General features: G+C 35.6%; 1 protein-coding gene across 1 annotated transcript in view; it reads right to left on the bottom strand.

Annotated features, from left to right (window-relative positions):
- Positions 1 to 12,965: 12,965 nt before the first annotated feature.
- Znf518a (zinc finger protein 518A) overlaps positions 12,966 to 16,646 on the bottom strand; it is a 37,109-nt gene continuing 33,428 nt past the window's right edge. Inside the window, 1 exon segment of the mRNA XM_047554602.1 lies at positions 12,966 to 16,645. Within this exon segment, the coding sequence (XP_047410558.1) occupies positions 14,993 to 16,645 (1,653 nt within the window). The 3' untranslated portion in view covers positions 12,966 to 14,992.

Here is a 16,646-nt window from a genome sequence, read left to right as displayed (position 1 = left end):
TTTGATTTGCATGCCTATAAAATGGAACCTAAACTTGATATGAGGTTCAAAGCAAGAGACAGATAAACGAGATGGGAAAGCCAGTTCCAAGGAAAACATCCAGCAGAACAAGGACAGAAAAGCAGATATTGATGAACGCTAAAGGAATAAAAAGTACCTCTGTGAGCAGCCATGGCCACGTTCTGACATCAGCCCAGCAGTGTATTATGCTTTGTTGTATCAAAGCCCTCTCTTTTACTGTGTATTTTAGACTACACTGGAATGATGGAGCAAGTAATTAAGACGAATAATTAAGATGAGAAACACAACTGATCACTGAATAAGATAACAGTATCTGCAAGTGTTCTGAAAGGTAGAAGGTAATGATTTCAGAGTAACTCACAGACTCACTTTGCAAAGATAATGGCAATTTTAAATGTCATACTTTCATGATAACTATGTTATGGATTGAAACGTGTCCAGGGTTTTTACAGGTGTAGCCATGTTCAGGTGAGGCCAAGAAGGTTAGGGACTAATCCAGTGACTGGCGTCTTTCTGAAAAAGAGATTTGGACACAGACAGAGATATGCACAGACAGAGACCATGCAGAGACACCCAGGGAGAACACCATGTGCAGATGAGAGATCAGAGTGACACACCTAAAGCCTAGGAGTGCCAGAGATTGCTGGCAAACCTACAGAAGGCAGGAAGAAACAAGGACAGCCATATCCCTTACAGGTTTCAACCCTGCTGACACCTCGACTGCAGACTTCAAGCATCAAAACTGGAAGACAACAAATTTCTGGGATTGTTAAACCACCCGGATTGTGGTAGTTTGTTATGACAACCCTAGAAAACGAATACAATTGATATATACTTTCTACAATGAAATTAGATCGGTATGGTTTTGGGAAATTTTGTATATAGAAAGTTTTCATTCCCCTTTTAAGTAAATAATGGAATCATTTAGAATGTATTAAAGAGGACACTTCACAACTTAAAGAAAATGGGTCATCTTTTGTAAAGCAAAGAACCCATGCACAGTATGAAGTATTAGTTCTCTATCAGCTTTCTTCAGTGTAAGTAAATCTGTGTGAGTAAATCCTCATTCATTTCTTCTACTGCCACAAGGACCCTGGCTCCATCACAACCTCTTTTGCCTGGTCCCCACTCTCCTCCCCCAAGTGGCCTATCCCAGAAGGTGGAGGATCATAACTGTTATGCTAATCCAAAATTGGTTGATAGTCAGTACTGCTGGACTGTATTTATTGGAGCAGAGGCTGGGAGACCCAGGAGATAAGCCCTTCTCTGCAGAGGAATTCTCTTTGTCACAGTGTTGGGAGAAATACCCAATTCAACATGCCAGTCTTCCCACCAGCCCCACCCCCATTGCATAGAAGAGGGCAACACTACCTGCTTCTCTAAAACCTTCCTCTGCAAGTGGTATTCTGGATGAGTCAAGAAAAGCCTTCAAGAGATCTCAAAAGCCTGGTCATGATTTTTAATGTTTGACAAATAAGTGGTTTTTCACAGACAAATTCTCGGGCAAGGTGGGCGATGGGACAGGAGACACTAGTCAAAGAGAAGTACATGGTGTAGAAGCTAAAAAAGGAAACACACCATTCCAGTTCCTGTTTCTGTTTTGAGAATGTTGCAAACCAGACAGCAGCTGTGGTAATAGGAAGGCAGCAAGTCTGTTGAAATGGACAACTGAGATAGGAAGGTTTGGCCTGTGGACATCAGAAACCTGCACTGAGGTCTATCAAGTTAGCCACCGCAGTCATTCAATGGCCCTGCACTCTGACAGCTGAGTCAGCTTTGCCTGACAGGAAGTCCCAGAGAACAGAATGCAGAAATGGGCAGAAAAGCCAGAAGCACTTGGGCTGCAATCTTAAAGTGGAACCAAATTTCTGTTCTTTAAAACGTCCTTAAGGTGACACATAGCATGACCTCTATTTGTAGGTAGAGTTGCATGAAACCTCTAAAAGATCTGCTCCAGAAGGCTAATTGTACCAAATGCCCTGGGTACTTAGTGGTTGTGTCTAACCATGAAATGGGACGATAATGACTTTAGAGATAGCTCTGGATATCCTAGATCTACTATTTATCACCATATCATTGGGCATAATCTCACCACTGTAAGGCTTGTAAAAAAAAATATCTTTCTGATAATGATACAAGAGTTAAAAAAGCTAGCATACTATAAATGCCTCACACTAATTTATGTCTAACAAACATTAATTCCTAATTCCCTAACCAATATCTCCTTTGTAAAGATGAAAAGTTAGCTGTGGATAACTCTTTAAATAAATCCACCCATATACATTTTGGGGCATTTAATAATCTTGATTATATTTTAAGAAATATCCCAAATATTTTCTCTTTATCTGTGGTTTTTCATCTTATAGTAGTTGCAAAATTCTTTGAATCAGATAAGAGTATGGGCATTGGCTGAAAGGGAAAAATATATTTATGCATATGCACAAAATCTCACTTAATTTTCATGAATTGAGGACCCTGAGGCCTAACCGTGGATCAAAGATCCAAAGATAAAATGCTAAGGATACTTGCTCTACATTCTTCTTAAACTTTGACATAACAAAATGGGCATTCTATTCTATTAAAGACCTGGATAACCCTAAAAGTATGCCTTCACTAGATGAGAAGCAGGATACTGATGTGGTTTAGTACAGGGTTTTGGAATAAATTGCCTCAAATCGAATCGCAGCTCCAACAATAGCAGATGGTGTTAACTTGGTTTCTCCCTTTGTCCAATGGAGGTGATAAGGCAATTTGCTTTGTGGGCTTGTTCAATGAACATATTAAGAATTGTAAATATTCAAAAGTGTGAATTATCATTCATTCATTCACCAACAATTACCGAGCTTCCTCTCAGTATGTATATCAGGCATATGAAAGGAAGAGTCCCTGAAAGTATCCAAATAGCCACTCAGATATTTTTGAATCAGAACTATCATTTTATAAAAATGGACTTTTATCTAAGAATTACTGTAGGTAAAAGAATATCCTCTCACTAGGAAAACACTTGAATAAAAAACTGTAAGAGGGAATAAAAGTGCCCACTAATAAGCACTAAACTGCTGTCTCAACTGCAGTGCCTCATCCTTTTCCTCCCCCAGTGTGGAGTGTGTTGTAAATCTCACCTGTTTTCTGTATCTTTCCTATAAATGAGCTACTAATGCCTAGACTGAATTCATGCTGGTTCTGTCCCCCACCAGCTATTATGATCTTGGACAAGTTATTCAATGAGCTTGGTTTTTTATTTGCCTTACAGAGTTTTTATGAGAATAGCACATCCAAATGCCTATCCTCTATGACAAAGTAGATACTCAATAAATGAGGTTATCACAACTGAAGACTCAAATGGCCCATTTAGAAGTCTAGAAGTACAGGAGATAGTTGAATTATTACATGACCTACTGTGAGAAGACAGAGGTAGTGACTGGGGTCCAACATAAAGATATAGATGAAAAGGAGATGTGTAAGGAATAAATACAGGGCTGGGGAGATAGCTCAGCTGGTAGAGTGCTTGCCTCATAAGCACAGGCCCTGAGTTCAATCCCCAGTACCAAAAAAAAAAAAAAAAATACAAAAGAATTATTGACTGCCTATGGGGGATAGAGGAGTGAGATGATCCACAGACTCCATTGTTTCAAACCTGGATAACCTGAAGAATGGAAGTCCCTCTAACCAAGGGAGAAAAGTCTAGAGAGGGAACCTAGATTATCTCCTTACCCATGCAAAGCTAAGATAAAAACGTCAAGGTCGACTCCTGGAATAGGTTATCAGAACAAGTCAGAAGACCTACCTTCACAAATAAACTTACTAATATGAGAAAAAAATATTTTATTGGTCTGATAAGAAATCTTAGAAGGTATTCTTCTGAGGGTTGGGGGAAGGACTGGGCCTACAGAGAACTGTACTCAATGTTAACTTGAATACCAGTTGTATTTTATTTCATTTTATTTTTGTTGGCTTTCATGATGACATAAAGAAGGAGTGCTTTGTGAACATTTTTCTGACATTATAAGTTGAAAATGAAGAGGCTGGAGACAGACAGCTACTGGAGGAAACTGTGCCCAAAGTGCTGACTCTCTAGATAAGTGTGATGACATCAAAAAGGGAAATGGAGGAAACTTAGGAAAAAACACTCCAGGGCTTGGATGTTTTTGAGAAGCATCCATATTGTCGTGTGTATCACATCTTTTCTTTTTTGTTGCTAAATCATATTCCATCGTGTGGATATACATCAATATTTTTCCCCATTCATTTGTTGATAGGAATTTGGTTCTTTCTAGTTTGGGGCTACATGGAGGAATTGTATGAACATTTGTGTAGAAGTCTTTATGTGGATATGTGTTTTTATTACTCTTCGGTAAATATGTAGGAATGATCCTGGGTCACATGGAAAGTGCATATTTGACTTTATAAGAAACTGTCAAACTGTCTCTGAAATGGATGCACCATGGTATTAGCAATGTGGCAGATTCAATTGCTTCCTGCTCCTGATGACTAATATTATATATCTTCTCATGTGCACGTCTTCTTTCATAAAGTGTGTCTTCAAATATTTTGCCCATTTTAAAAACTGAATTATTTGTTCCCTTTTTAACAAGTGGTAAATACGCTTTGTATTTTCTAGATACAAGTCCCTTGGTGTGTATATGTATTGTGAATATTTCATTTTGCTTTCCTGGAGCAAACCTGACTTAACCATGATGTATCGTCCATTCTATAGATGGCTGGATTTGATTTGCTAATATAGTGTTAAGGATTTTTGCAAATGCATTTGTAAGGGTCACTGACCTACAGTTTTCTTATAATGTCTTTGCCAGGTTTTCCTATTAGTGTTAATGCTGCACCCCTATAACGACATGAAAAATGTTCCCTTCTCTTCTTTCTGAGAGGACTTATGTAGCATTAGTACTATTTTATTGATATCGACACTGTATTTTCCTAATTTTTTTTTCAGTACTATGAATGGAGCCCAAGGATGCTTTACCACTGAGCTACATTACCAGTTCTTTTATTTTTTATTTTGGGACAGGGTCTCGCTAATTTGCCCAGGCTGGCCTTGAACTTGGAATCCTCCTGTGTCAGCTTCCTGAGAAGCTGGGATTACAGGTGTGTTCTACTTCCCTTGACTTTTCCTAATACTTTTCATAGAATTCACTAACAAAGACATCAGGGCTGAAATTTTCTTTGTGCAAGGGTTTTAAATCATGAATTCAATTTCCTTAATAGATACAGGATATTGTGATTTTGTTTCTTCCGTGTGTTTTGTTAATTTGTGTCTTTCAAAAAATCTATTTCAACCAGGATACCAAATTTACTTACATAAAGGTGATATTGTAATATAATACTTTAAAGATATGCAAAAGCCATGGTAATCTTCCACTTTTGTTCCTAATATTGGGAATATGCATCTGCTTTCTTGTCTTGGTCAGTCTAGCTAAAGGTTTATTGATTTTATTGATCCTTCCAAGAATCAGGTTTTGGGTTTATTTATTTTCTTTATTCATTTGTTTTCTACTTGTTGATTTCCATGGATACTTTTATTTTTTACTTCCTTCCCCTTATTTTGGATATAATTTGATCTTCTTTACAAACTTCTTTACAAACTTTACATCAGCAAATAGGGATATTTTGAGCTCTTCTTTTCCTATTCCTATCCCTTTAATTTATTTCTTCTAATTGCTCTGGCTAGAGTTTCAAGAACAATGTTGAATAGAAGTGGTGAAAGATGGCATCCCTGTCTTGTTCCAGTTTTTACAGGGAACACTTTCAATTTTTTCCCATCTGGAATGATGTTGGCCTTGGGTTTAGCATATATAGCTTTTACATTGAGGTACATTCCTACTAGCCCTAGTTTTTCTAGTGTTTTGAATATAAAGAGGTGCTATATTTTGTCAAATGCATTTTCTGCATCTATTGAGATAATCATATGATTCTTGTCTTTTAGTCTACTGATGTGATGAATTACGTTTATTGATTTCCATATGTTGAAACAACATTGCATCCCTGGGATGAACCCCACTTAATTGTGGTGCACTATCTTTTTAATATGTTTTTGTATGGGATTTGCCAGAATTTTATTAAGAAATTTGCATCTATGCTCATCAGGGATATTGGTCTGAAGTTTTCTTTCCTTGATGTGTCTTTGTCTGGTTTTGGTATCAAGGTGATACTAGCTTCATAGAATGAGTTTGGAAGGGTTCTCTCCTTTTCTATTTCATGGAATAATTTGAGGAGTATTGGTGTTAATTCTTCTTTAGAGGGCTTGTAGAACTTGGCTGAGAATCCATCTGGTCCTGGGCTTTTCTTAGTTGATAGACTTTTGATGGAGTCTTTATTTCATTGCTTGAAATTGATCTGTTTAAATTATGTATGTCTGGAGCTGGGGTTGTGGCTCAGCAGTAGAGCACTTGCCTAGCAGGTGTGAGCCCTGGGTTTGATCCTCAGCACCACAAAAATTAAAAGTATTGTGTCCACCTACAACTAAAACAAACTATTTGAAATAAATAAATAAATATGTAACACCTCTCTTCTATTTGGGAGAAGAGTTTGTGAATAATTGGTATTTATTTTTTAAATGTTTAGTGTTCAGCTTTAGATTCTAAAGTCACCTGATCCCTGGGTTTTTCTTAGAATGTTTCTGTTTGGGGGGGGTGTTAATTCAATATCTTAGTTGCTATAGGTTTCTTCGTATTTTCTATTTTTTCTTAAGACATTTTGATAGTTCTTTCTAGGAATTTTCCCATTTCACCTAGGTTATCTAATTATATGGCATACAATTATCTACAGTATTCTCTTATATTCACTTTAAGCTGTGAGGGCAATAGTGATGTCCACTCTTCCATTACATTGTACAGTAATTTGAATCTTCTCTGATTATTTTTTTCCTTTTTTTATTATTTTATTTATCTTTTAATTTTTTACAGACTGCATTTTGATTCATTGTACACAAATGGGGTACATCATTTCATTTCTATGGTTGTACACAATGTAGATTCATACCATTCATGCAATCATACATGTACATAGGGTAGTGATGTCTGTCTCACTCCACCATTTTTCATACCCCACTCTCATTTCCCTCTACATAATCCAAATTTCCCCTATTCTCTCACTCCCCACTCCCCCACCCCCATTATATATCATTCTCCACTTATGAGGGAAAACATTCGGCCTTTTGGTTTTTGGACGAGCCTTGCTGGTGATTGTCAATTTTGCTACACTTTTAAAAGAACTAAATTTTGGTTTCATTCATTGCTCTAGTACTTTTCTGTTTCACTTATTTTAACTCTACTCTTTTATTTCCTTCCTGTTTGCTTTTTGGTTTAGTTTGCTCTTTTTTCCTAGTTCCTTAAGATATAAAGTTACGTTATAGATTTGAGATCTTTCTTGCTTTCCATCTGCAAAACTTTATTTAGTATTACTTGTAAAGCAAGTTTGCAAGCAATGAATTGTCTCTTTTTGTTTATCAGGGAATGTCTATTTTGCCTTCAATTTTGAAAGGTAGTTTTGCTTAAAATAAGGTTTTTGGTAGACAGTATTTTTTTTCCTCAGAACTTTGAGCATGTCATCCACTTCCCTTTAGCCTTCATTGTTTCTGCTGAGAAGTCTGCTGTCAATTTCATTGGCAGTTCCTTGCATGTAATGAGTTGGTTTCGGTCTTTTTTTCCCTAATGATCTCAAGATTTTCTTCTTCCCTCCCAACATTTTGACTATAACATGTATACCTATGGATCTCTGAATTTATCCCATTTTTAGTTAAGCTTCTTGGAAATGTAGACTAATGTTTTTCATCAAATTTAGGATATTTGTAGTCATTATTTCTTTAAATATTTTTTGTTTGGACTTCTATTACATGTACGATGCACTTAAGTGTGTCTAGCATTTCTCTGAACTTATATATGTGTTATAGCTTGGGTATGGTATAAGTTTTCCCCAAGGGACATGTGATTGGAGACTTGGTCCCCAAGGTGGCACTATTTTAGTGGTAGAAACTTTCAGTGAGGCCTAGTGGGACTTCCTGAGCCATTTGGGTTATGAAATAGCAGATTCTTTGAATTTTTTTGAGAGGGTCATTACAAAAGAAGTAAGCCTGACATCTCCCATCCTGTTTGTTTCATGGTGCAGATGTAATCTTACCAGGAAGCAAAAGAGAAAGGAAGGTGCTGGGGGTCCCAATATCCCCTTCAAGGTCACACTCCCAGTGATTTTCTTCCACCTCCTAAACATTCCATGTGTCCCCAGTAGTGCTATGGGCTGATGTCCAAGCCTGAAGCATGAGCCTTTGGGGAAACATTCCAGATCCAGACTATAGCAAAGTCCTTCAGGCTGAAGTGAGAGGAGACTAGAAAGACTCACATGAAGGAATTTTAAAACACTGACAAAGGTAAATATAAATATCAGTACAAGAATAAAGAACATACTATTTTTAAGTAAATGAATTTTTAGTTTGTGACTTCTTTTTCCTCCTGCTTTAAAAGCCAACAACCCCATAAAGCAACAATTATAAATCTATATTTATGGACAATTTATAAATATGCAATATGTGACAAAAATAGTATGGGAAGGAATAAAACTATATAGGTCACTTACTAAAATTGAGATTAATCTGAATTAGACAAATAGATTAGCTTTACAATCTCCTCTAATAAAATTTCTATGTATTTTTTTAAAAATTGACCTTTTTTGTTTTTGTTTCATATCCAAGAAAGCTTTGTCTCAATAAAGATTATAAATATTTACTTCTGTATATTATTCTAAATTTTTTAGTTTTTGCTTACATTAAAATATATGATCTATTTTGAGTTAATTTTTGTGTATTTTTTTAGGGTGAAGATTTTTTTACCTTCATTCTCTTTTCTATCTATGCTTCAAATTACATAATCTCTAATCTATTTTCATGTTTGCTGGTTCTTTTGTCAGTTTAAATTACTGCTGAAACTTTATTGAATTTTTTGATTGGTTATTGTACTTTTCAACTCCAGAATATTTATGTGGGCTCTTTTTTATAGTTTCTATTTCCTTCTCTACTTAATAAGGCATTATCATACTTTCCTTAATTCTTTAAGTATGGTTTCCTTTAGTTCTTTGAACATATTTAAAATAGCTGCTCAGGATTTATTCTATGATACCCCTCAAAGGAAATTTCTATTGTCTGCTGCTCTGCATATGGATCACACTTTTCTTTGCCATCTCATAATTTTGTGTTGTAACTGTACGCTTTAGGTAACATTTTACAGCATATCTGCATATTGACCTTTGTCCCTTTCCTCAGATGTATTGTTTTTATTTAGTGACATGGCTGAACTAAGTCATGAAGCCTATTCTTTCTTCAGTGTGCAGCCTCAGATACTAGTATTCTTCAGCTTCTCCCTTGGCTCTCCTAGGGGTTGCTCCTGAGTCAGCACTTTTGTGGTCAGTCATTCATTGGTCAAAGGTTGAACTTCAGCCCTCTGAATCAGCAGGGTTTACACCTTATCTTGTGGGGTCTGTGTGTGCCTTGAGGGGTGCTTTCACTACTTAGGGCTTAAAAGTTGGCCTTGTATTCAGCCAGGAACTTGTGACTCAGTTCCTTCTTTGTTCACTCTTAGGTCACAGGCTTCAGTATGCATTCTTCCTGATCACAAGGATTATCTGCAGTTTTATCCAGACTCTTTTATCTCTTTCCCCTATTCTAAGTATCTTGTTGTATCTATTGGTACCATCAGCAACCTTTAGCTTCCAACTAAATTTTAGGTGCTTGCTGCATAGTTTTTAGCAATTCTTTAGCATATTCACTGTTCCAGGCCTGCCCCAAATAAAGTCAGGCCCTGAGTTTTTTTAGGCATCAATTTGACTACATTGAAGAATTCTTTGAGAGCTAGTAAAGCATTATTTCTGGATGTGTCTCTGAAGTTACTTCCAGAGACTGGTGTGCTGATGGATTGAGTGGGGAAGTGGGCACACTGTCCCTCTAGCAAACTGGTGACATTCTCCTGCCCTGGAATATTGGAGCTTTTGGGTCTCTGGCCTTTGGAGGCCAGCAGACTCTTGGTTGCCAGCCCTTACACCACTGGCTTCTCTGGTCTTGAAATTTTGAGACTCAGATTGAGCAATGAAAGCTACTATCATCCTTGGGTCTCCAGCTTGCAGATCACCTTCTCAACCTCCATAATCACGTGAGCCAATTCCCCTAATAAGTCTTCTCTCATATATATCCATACTTCCTACGGGTTTTCTCTCTCCAGAGAATCCTATACAGACCCTTATAATGCATAGTATGTCATCAGTCTTTGAAGCTCACTCCAACCCTCTCAACTGCTGTTGTGCTAGGAAGCAGGAGGTGGGATTAATGAAAAACTGGTTCTTCATTGAATGCTCTACCCACATCCTCCCTGGAACTGCTGTTGAGGGAGAAGCAGAGAGAACAAAGCTGTGGAAAAATATAATCTGCTGAGTGAGTATATTTAATCTTCCATCGAGATATTCCTGCCTACCTCCCAGTTTATAGTTTTTCAGTAGCTTCATACAACTCTTAAGGTTATTTTGTGCCTTTACTATAAATGGGTCTTAAAAAAACAAAAACCAAAACCTGTTTTCTCAGTGAATTACTGTTAATTTTTCAAGGAATGTAATTTTCAGTGTACTCCCTTGGATTTTCAAGATACTGAAATCAAGTCCTTCACAGTATTTTGCTTTCCTATCCTTTTACATTAGCAATAACATGTAACATTTGTTGATAGCAGACATTGATGTTTCATTCCTTAATCGAAATAAGTATTTCAAGAGCTGCAACCTGAACAAAACTCACACTTTGGGTTGAAGTGCTCTAAATTATTAGGGAAGAATTCCCCTAACACAATAAAAACCTCTTTGTTAAGGATGAGTGTTTAAATTAATATGTTATTGGCATCTCCTAACATCACAGCTTTTTAAACTGATCTATGTTATAATGTTTTTCCTATACTGTTTACTCAAAAGTTTACATTGTTGTGATTTATCTTCTCCTTTTAAAGAAAGAAGATTCTTGAGTTTGGAGGCAGTGATTTAACAGAAACCCTTTTAGAGAACTGGTCAAAAAGAGACTCAGACTTCATCAAGCATCTCTTTCAAGATACTAATTATTTCTTGACTGTCTAGTATTTAAAGGAAGCACATATAAATCAACAAACATCAAAATCAACCATTTTTACTGTCCATTATAAGGAAAATTTTCTAATGCTACTCTTAATTGGCCAACTATGAAATAAAAAAAATTTCCCAGTAAGTTTTGCCAGATGGAATACTTTACTAAGAACAAGTTTCTAAGGCAAAGAGTCAAGCTACTAACCCAAATGGGGTACATACCCCAAGTTAAAAAAGCAAATGTCAATGGTAAAAAGGAATTTCATTTTTAAAAGTATCTGTCAGCTGTGTGTAATTAGTGGGTAATATTCTACTTTCACCTCACCTCCATCGTGTCCTGTGCAAAATCTATTACTTTTTAATAACTATTTCAAATGACTAAAAAAACTAGTATCTATTTCCTATCTAACCTGGACATAACTTCTGCAATTCTGCTTTTTCCTCATTTTTAAATCCCTCCGTAAGTTGCATTAGTCATGGCACACAGATGACACAATTACCCACTTATTGATTTCATTATACTTACTACTTAATTGTACTCTTTTTACACAAAAATATCTACACTGACAACTTTATGTATCACAATTTAGTTTTTATACTCTGTAACTCTTTTACAAGATGAAGCGTATCACAAACTATCAAACTTGTATTATTAAATGCATACCCCACTCCAAGAGCACAGCAATAGTTGGTAAACTATGGCTGGTGGGCCAAATCCAAACTACTGCCTGTTTTTTTTTAATTTTTAAAAAAATTTTTGTAACTTCATTTACTTTTGTGTGGTGCTGAGGACTGAACCCAATGCTTCACATATGCTAGGCAAGTGTTCCACCATAGCCCCACTACTGCGTATTTTTGTAAATATTTTATTAAAACGCATTACCTTCATTTATGTATAGTCCATGGCTACCGCTGCATTGTAAGAGATGGGTAATTACAACAGACTATATCCTATAAAGCCTAAGTTATCTACCATTCACTTTACTGAAAAAAAACTGCTGACCCCTCAATGAAAACATAACATTTTTCATAAAAATGACTGCATATCAATCTGTACAATTGAATACTCAGCAAGGAAAAACTTTTTTGAAAAGTGAATTATTTTTTAAAGTCAAAGACCAACAGTGAGAGGCCCACATCAATGGAAATGGATAAAAAGGAAAATTAATAAAACCAATTCTTGACCCTGACATTTGATTGAAAAAAATGAAACCAACTCTTCGGTTACACTAAGAACTTCAAAATACCGAATATTTTTGGAGTCATCTTTAGCTCAATTTCAGTCAAGAAAAAAGAAAAGACAGAGGGTTTTGTTTATTTCCTGCTCTGACAATAAAGAAGTTCAAAGCAGGTTTGTGTCCTTCAGATAACCTAATTTAACAAAACCAAAAGGTTCCCATTGAATATCTACAGCTGATTTTAAGTAGTTTTTAAAATTTTCAAACAAGTTTATCTCAACATTAATTTTTCTGGAATGGCTATTTGGAAAGTATTTTTAGAGCATCGCAATGTTTGGCAGTATAATTCCTTTTCTCCTTTGTATTGATGGGAGGCCATGGCTCATTACGGTTCTATCCTTAACAACAGAGCATTTCAGTTTTACTGTTGTAGGGTACTGAAGAGCATAAGCTACCTATGGCTCACCCTGCCAGCACAACCACAAGAAAATTATGGTAAATATGACCCTTTTCAAACAAAATCTCATATTATGACTTTTTGCAAGGAGAGTCCCACACTTTATTTTGTATAGTTCACTAGCATGGAAGGAAAAAACAAACAAACAAAAAAAAAAAACTCACATACTTAGAAATATAAGCCATTACCCAATCAGAATAAAATTCCCATTAGATTTTAGCACAGTAAAAAAAAATTCTTGTGTAAACACAAACTTAAGATAACTTTAATTGAAGAAAACATTCAACAATGAACAATGAAATTAACAATTCTTTACCATTCTTTAAACACCATATACATTATTAATATATACTGTGTATTTCCAATCAATTCCATTCTTAGGCTCAATTTAAGAAACACAATTTTAACAGGTTTTATACAAAAAATACTTCACTAAGAAAGTAGATAAACTGCACAAAAACAGTACAAGTATAATGTGCATAGCAAGATAGCTTGAAGCATCTATGTATGGCTTTCTTCAAAATAAAAACTATTAGGGGAATGGGCCCATTTGGGACCTTACTGTTACAGTTGACATATGTAAACTGTTTCACATCTTTTTTAGGCACTTGCTAACAATAGTGTTCAATCCCTGAAAAATCAATTTTACCCTAAAAAAAAAAAAAAAATCCTACATCTGAAATAATAACCAGGAAAAATAGAAAATAACATGGGTTAAAGTTTTACGTATTCTTTTAAAATTAAACCAGTTTTATTAGTGCATGCACAGAATTAAACTAAAAGAAAATAAATTTTTATGACAAAAACTTTCTGTGCAAAATTTACATAACAAAGTACAAAAAATATGTACACATTTCTTTCTTATATACAGAAAAGAAGCCCTGAAGTTTTCATCCAATCAATGAAAATAGCATTAACACTTACAGTAACAATGTAACAAAAAACATACAGCACACAATTTTGTATGTAAGAACTTCATTATCCAATGACCCAAACAAAATTTGATTCAAACTTACAAGGTGAAAAATTTAAATCTATTGATTGTTATCATGAAAATGTTCACTCAGAAACTCCTCTGGGCATGTCCCTTAGGAAATGTTCCAAAAAGTTTTATGAACTACCAGAGTCCACAGTTAATTCTTCCCCAGTTTCTAACACCAACAATCAGTATATATCTACTTTGGGTTGTCCATCATACTGAAAAGTTGCTAACAAAAATGATTTGTCCTAATTTGAACATGTTCAGATAATAGTAATTAAACTGACAAAAATATGATCTGCCTCACTAATCTTGCTTCAAAATATTATCTGTTAAAAAAAGTTAATTTTCAAGCAAATCTATTCCTTTAGAAGTGCTTCTGTGTTCCACGGTTAAAGGGATGGCAACCAAGAAAAAAGACGGTCACTTGATTTATAGGAGACAATTTGATTCAGATAAGCATATTTCTGTGCAATGGGATCACTGGAGAAAATAATCAGCTTAAGGAAAATGTTGAAATTCTTTAACTGGACTTGAAACTAGACAAAGAGATTCTCTTGTGGCTGCCCATCTATTGCAATATTTGACATGGCCATTTAGAAAATGAAAATCACATTGGGAGGATGTTCCAATTTCTGACGTAGGAGAGAGCTTAACATGAAACAGGACTTACTTGACCTAAACTCTGAGCTTTATTTAAGATGTAACTATAGTGAGTTAAATACACTTTCAAAGGAGTCTAATACCCTTTAAATGAACTGTATTTAGCAGATGTAGAGTAACTTTTTTACCCAAGCTCTCAGATCTTCACAAGAGAGGAGAAATTCCTTCAGCTCCATCAGTGAAAGAGCTCTCCATCTTCAGAGGAGCTGTATTTATCAGATTCATAAGGCTGGTGGAAGAAGAGAGGGAATGGGGCTGCCATTACCCTCTACTAAGAGTCTCTAAAGTAAACTGGGAAAACTTTTATCAAAATTTTCTTTAGCCCTAACTTCCCACAAACACATCTTAAAAAAAAAAAAAAAAAAAAATCAAGGTATATCTGTGCTGATTAGTTTCTTGCAAAATTTATGTGCGCAATGATGGCATTTTCAAATACCACACATAAAGTTTTTGCTTTTCCAAAGACATATAATCGACTTTTAAAACATTTAATTTCAGGAACTATACTAAGTAAAAACTGCCTGTAGTATGGTAATTCAACTCACTGTTTTCTTCTAGGGTAATGTTGCTTTTCTTTTCCTTGGTAATTACGATACATTATTCTAACATATTCCAATCCCGAGTGGCTTCCATTAAATGTCTCTGCCCATGACCAGCCCAAGCATCCTGATTGTCAAATATTCTACCACAAAACCAACAGTTAAATTTAGCTTTCAAAACATTTTCAGAGGTAGTTTTTACAATCTGATAATTGTTTTTGCTTGTCTTTTTGAGTGTTAATTTTAGCACAAATCTTTCTTTCACAGAATTAACAGGTTTAAATGTTTTGTGCCTCTTGGAAAAATCATCATAAGTTGTTTTTGAAGGGTTATAACAAACTGGTTTCAGTAAAGCACTCATAGTTCTTTTTGACAATGAAACTTTAAGTACACGTCCATTAAATTTAGTGACAGTTTTCATTACACTCACTACTTCGGGTGCATCTGCATCAGGATGATTTAAAACCACAACTGGTTGGTTTCTCCTAGGACATTTCACAAGCTGTTTGGAACTAAAAGGAAAAAGCCGCAAAGTTCTAACTGAATCTTTTGAAAGCCTAGGTCTGCTAAATCCAAATGTTTCACGGGCATCTTCAGCTTTAGGCTTTTCTTTACACTTTCTATGCAATGTTGATTTTTTTCTTGGAGGTTCTTGGTAACTATCCCTACACTTTCGTTTACAGTTTCTGTTTCTAGCCACAAAGGCAGTTTCAGAATCTTTACTTCTTACACTTGTTTTTATTTTTGAAAAATTTTTTTTGGAAGTCTTTCTTGTATTGAAACTTCTCTCAATTGTACAATTTGTTTTACACCTTAATACCCTAGCCTCTGAACGGTCACTGATACATACTGGTTCCTCAGAAGATTCGGGGCATGTTGCAGTAGAGGTTATAACAATTTCATTTGCTGGCATCAAATCATCTAATAAGAAGGGTAAGGCATCTCTAGAAGATTCTGGCTCTTTCTGCTCTCCACCTATAGTCTGATTAGATGGTACACTGTCTTTCTGCAGTGAGGACGTAGAGTTGCTAACTGATAGATTATTAGCAGCAGTTACATTTAAAACAGGGTTAAAAATTTTCAGCAATATTTTTTGTGGTGTTCCTTCGGGTCTCTTTGGCTGTATATTTTGATAATAAGAACTATTTTGGACTAACTTAGGCTTAAGCAGCTCAGCATTATTTGGCATCACACACTTTAAAAAAACAGCTTGTGTGCCATCAGGCAAGAGGGTATAAAGTGGTGTTTTTGAAAAAATTTCATTCTGAGGTTTTACTGAATCCAAGATATTCAACTTTGTTCCCCGCTGCTCAGACAGTGCACTGGGAATAGGAACAGCTTTCACTGAAGAACTTGCTGATGTTTTAATAATGTAAGGGCCTTTTAATGGCAATGTATTTTCTGAGCTACTTTTCATGCTCAAACAACTGCCAATGCTGGAACAAAGTGCAGGTGTAAGACAATTGTTGTTTTGTTCTACTTTTAAAAAAGGTGTTTTGCAAGGATCCTTGGTTACAGTTCCACAAACTTGAGCACTCTCAGTTTTGACAGCGGAAAGACCTTCAAGTTTCCTATTATTAAATGTCAAAATCATCCCAGGTTTCTTGTTTAAAAGAAGAGGAGGTACACCTTGTGTATTAACCAGTGGAAGTGGTCTTCCTGAAACAACGTGGAAACCAGGCTTGTTGGCAACATGCAATGGTATAAAAAAA

The sequence above is a fragment of the Sciurus carolinensis genome, chromosome 5 (genome assembly GCF_902686445.1).
Source record: "Sciurus carolinensis chromosome 5, mSciCar1.2, whole genome shotgun sequence".
Lineage (NCBI taxonomy): Eukaryota > Metazoa > Chordata > Mammalia > Rodentia > Sciuridae > Sciurus > Sciurus carolinensis.
This window is presented reverse-complemented; position numbering and strand designations above follow the sequence as displayed.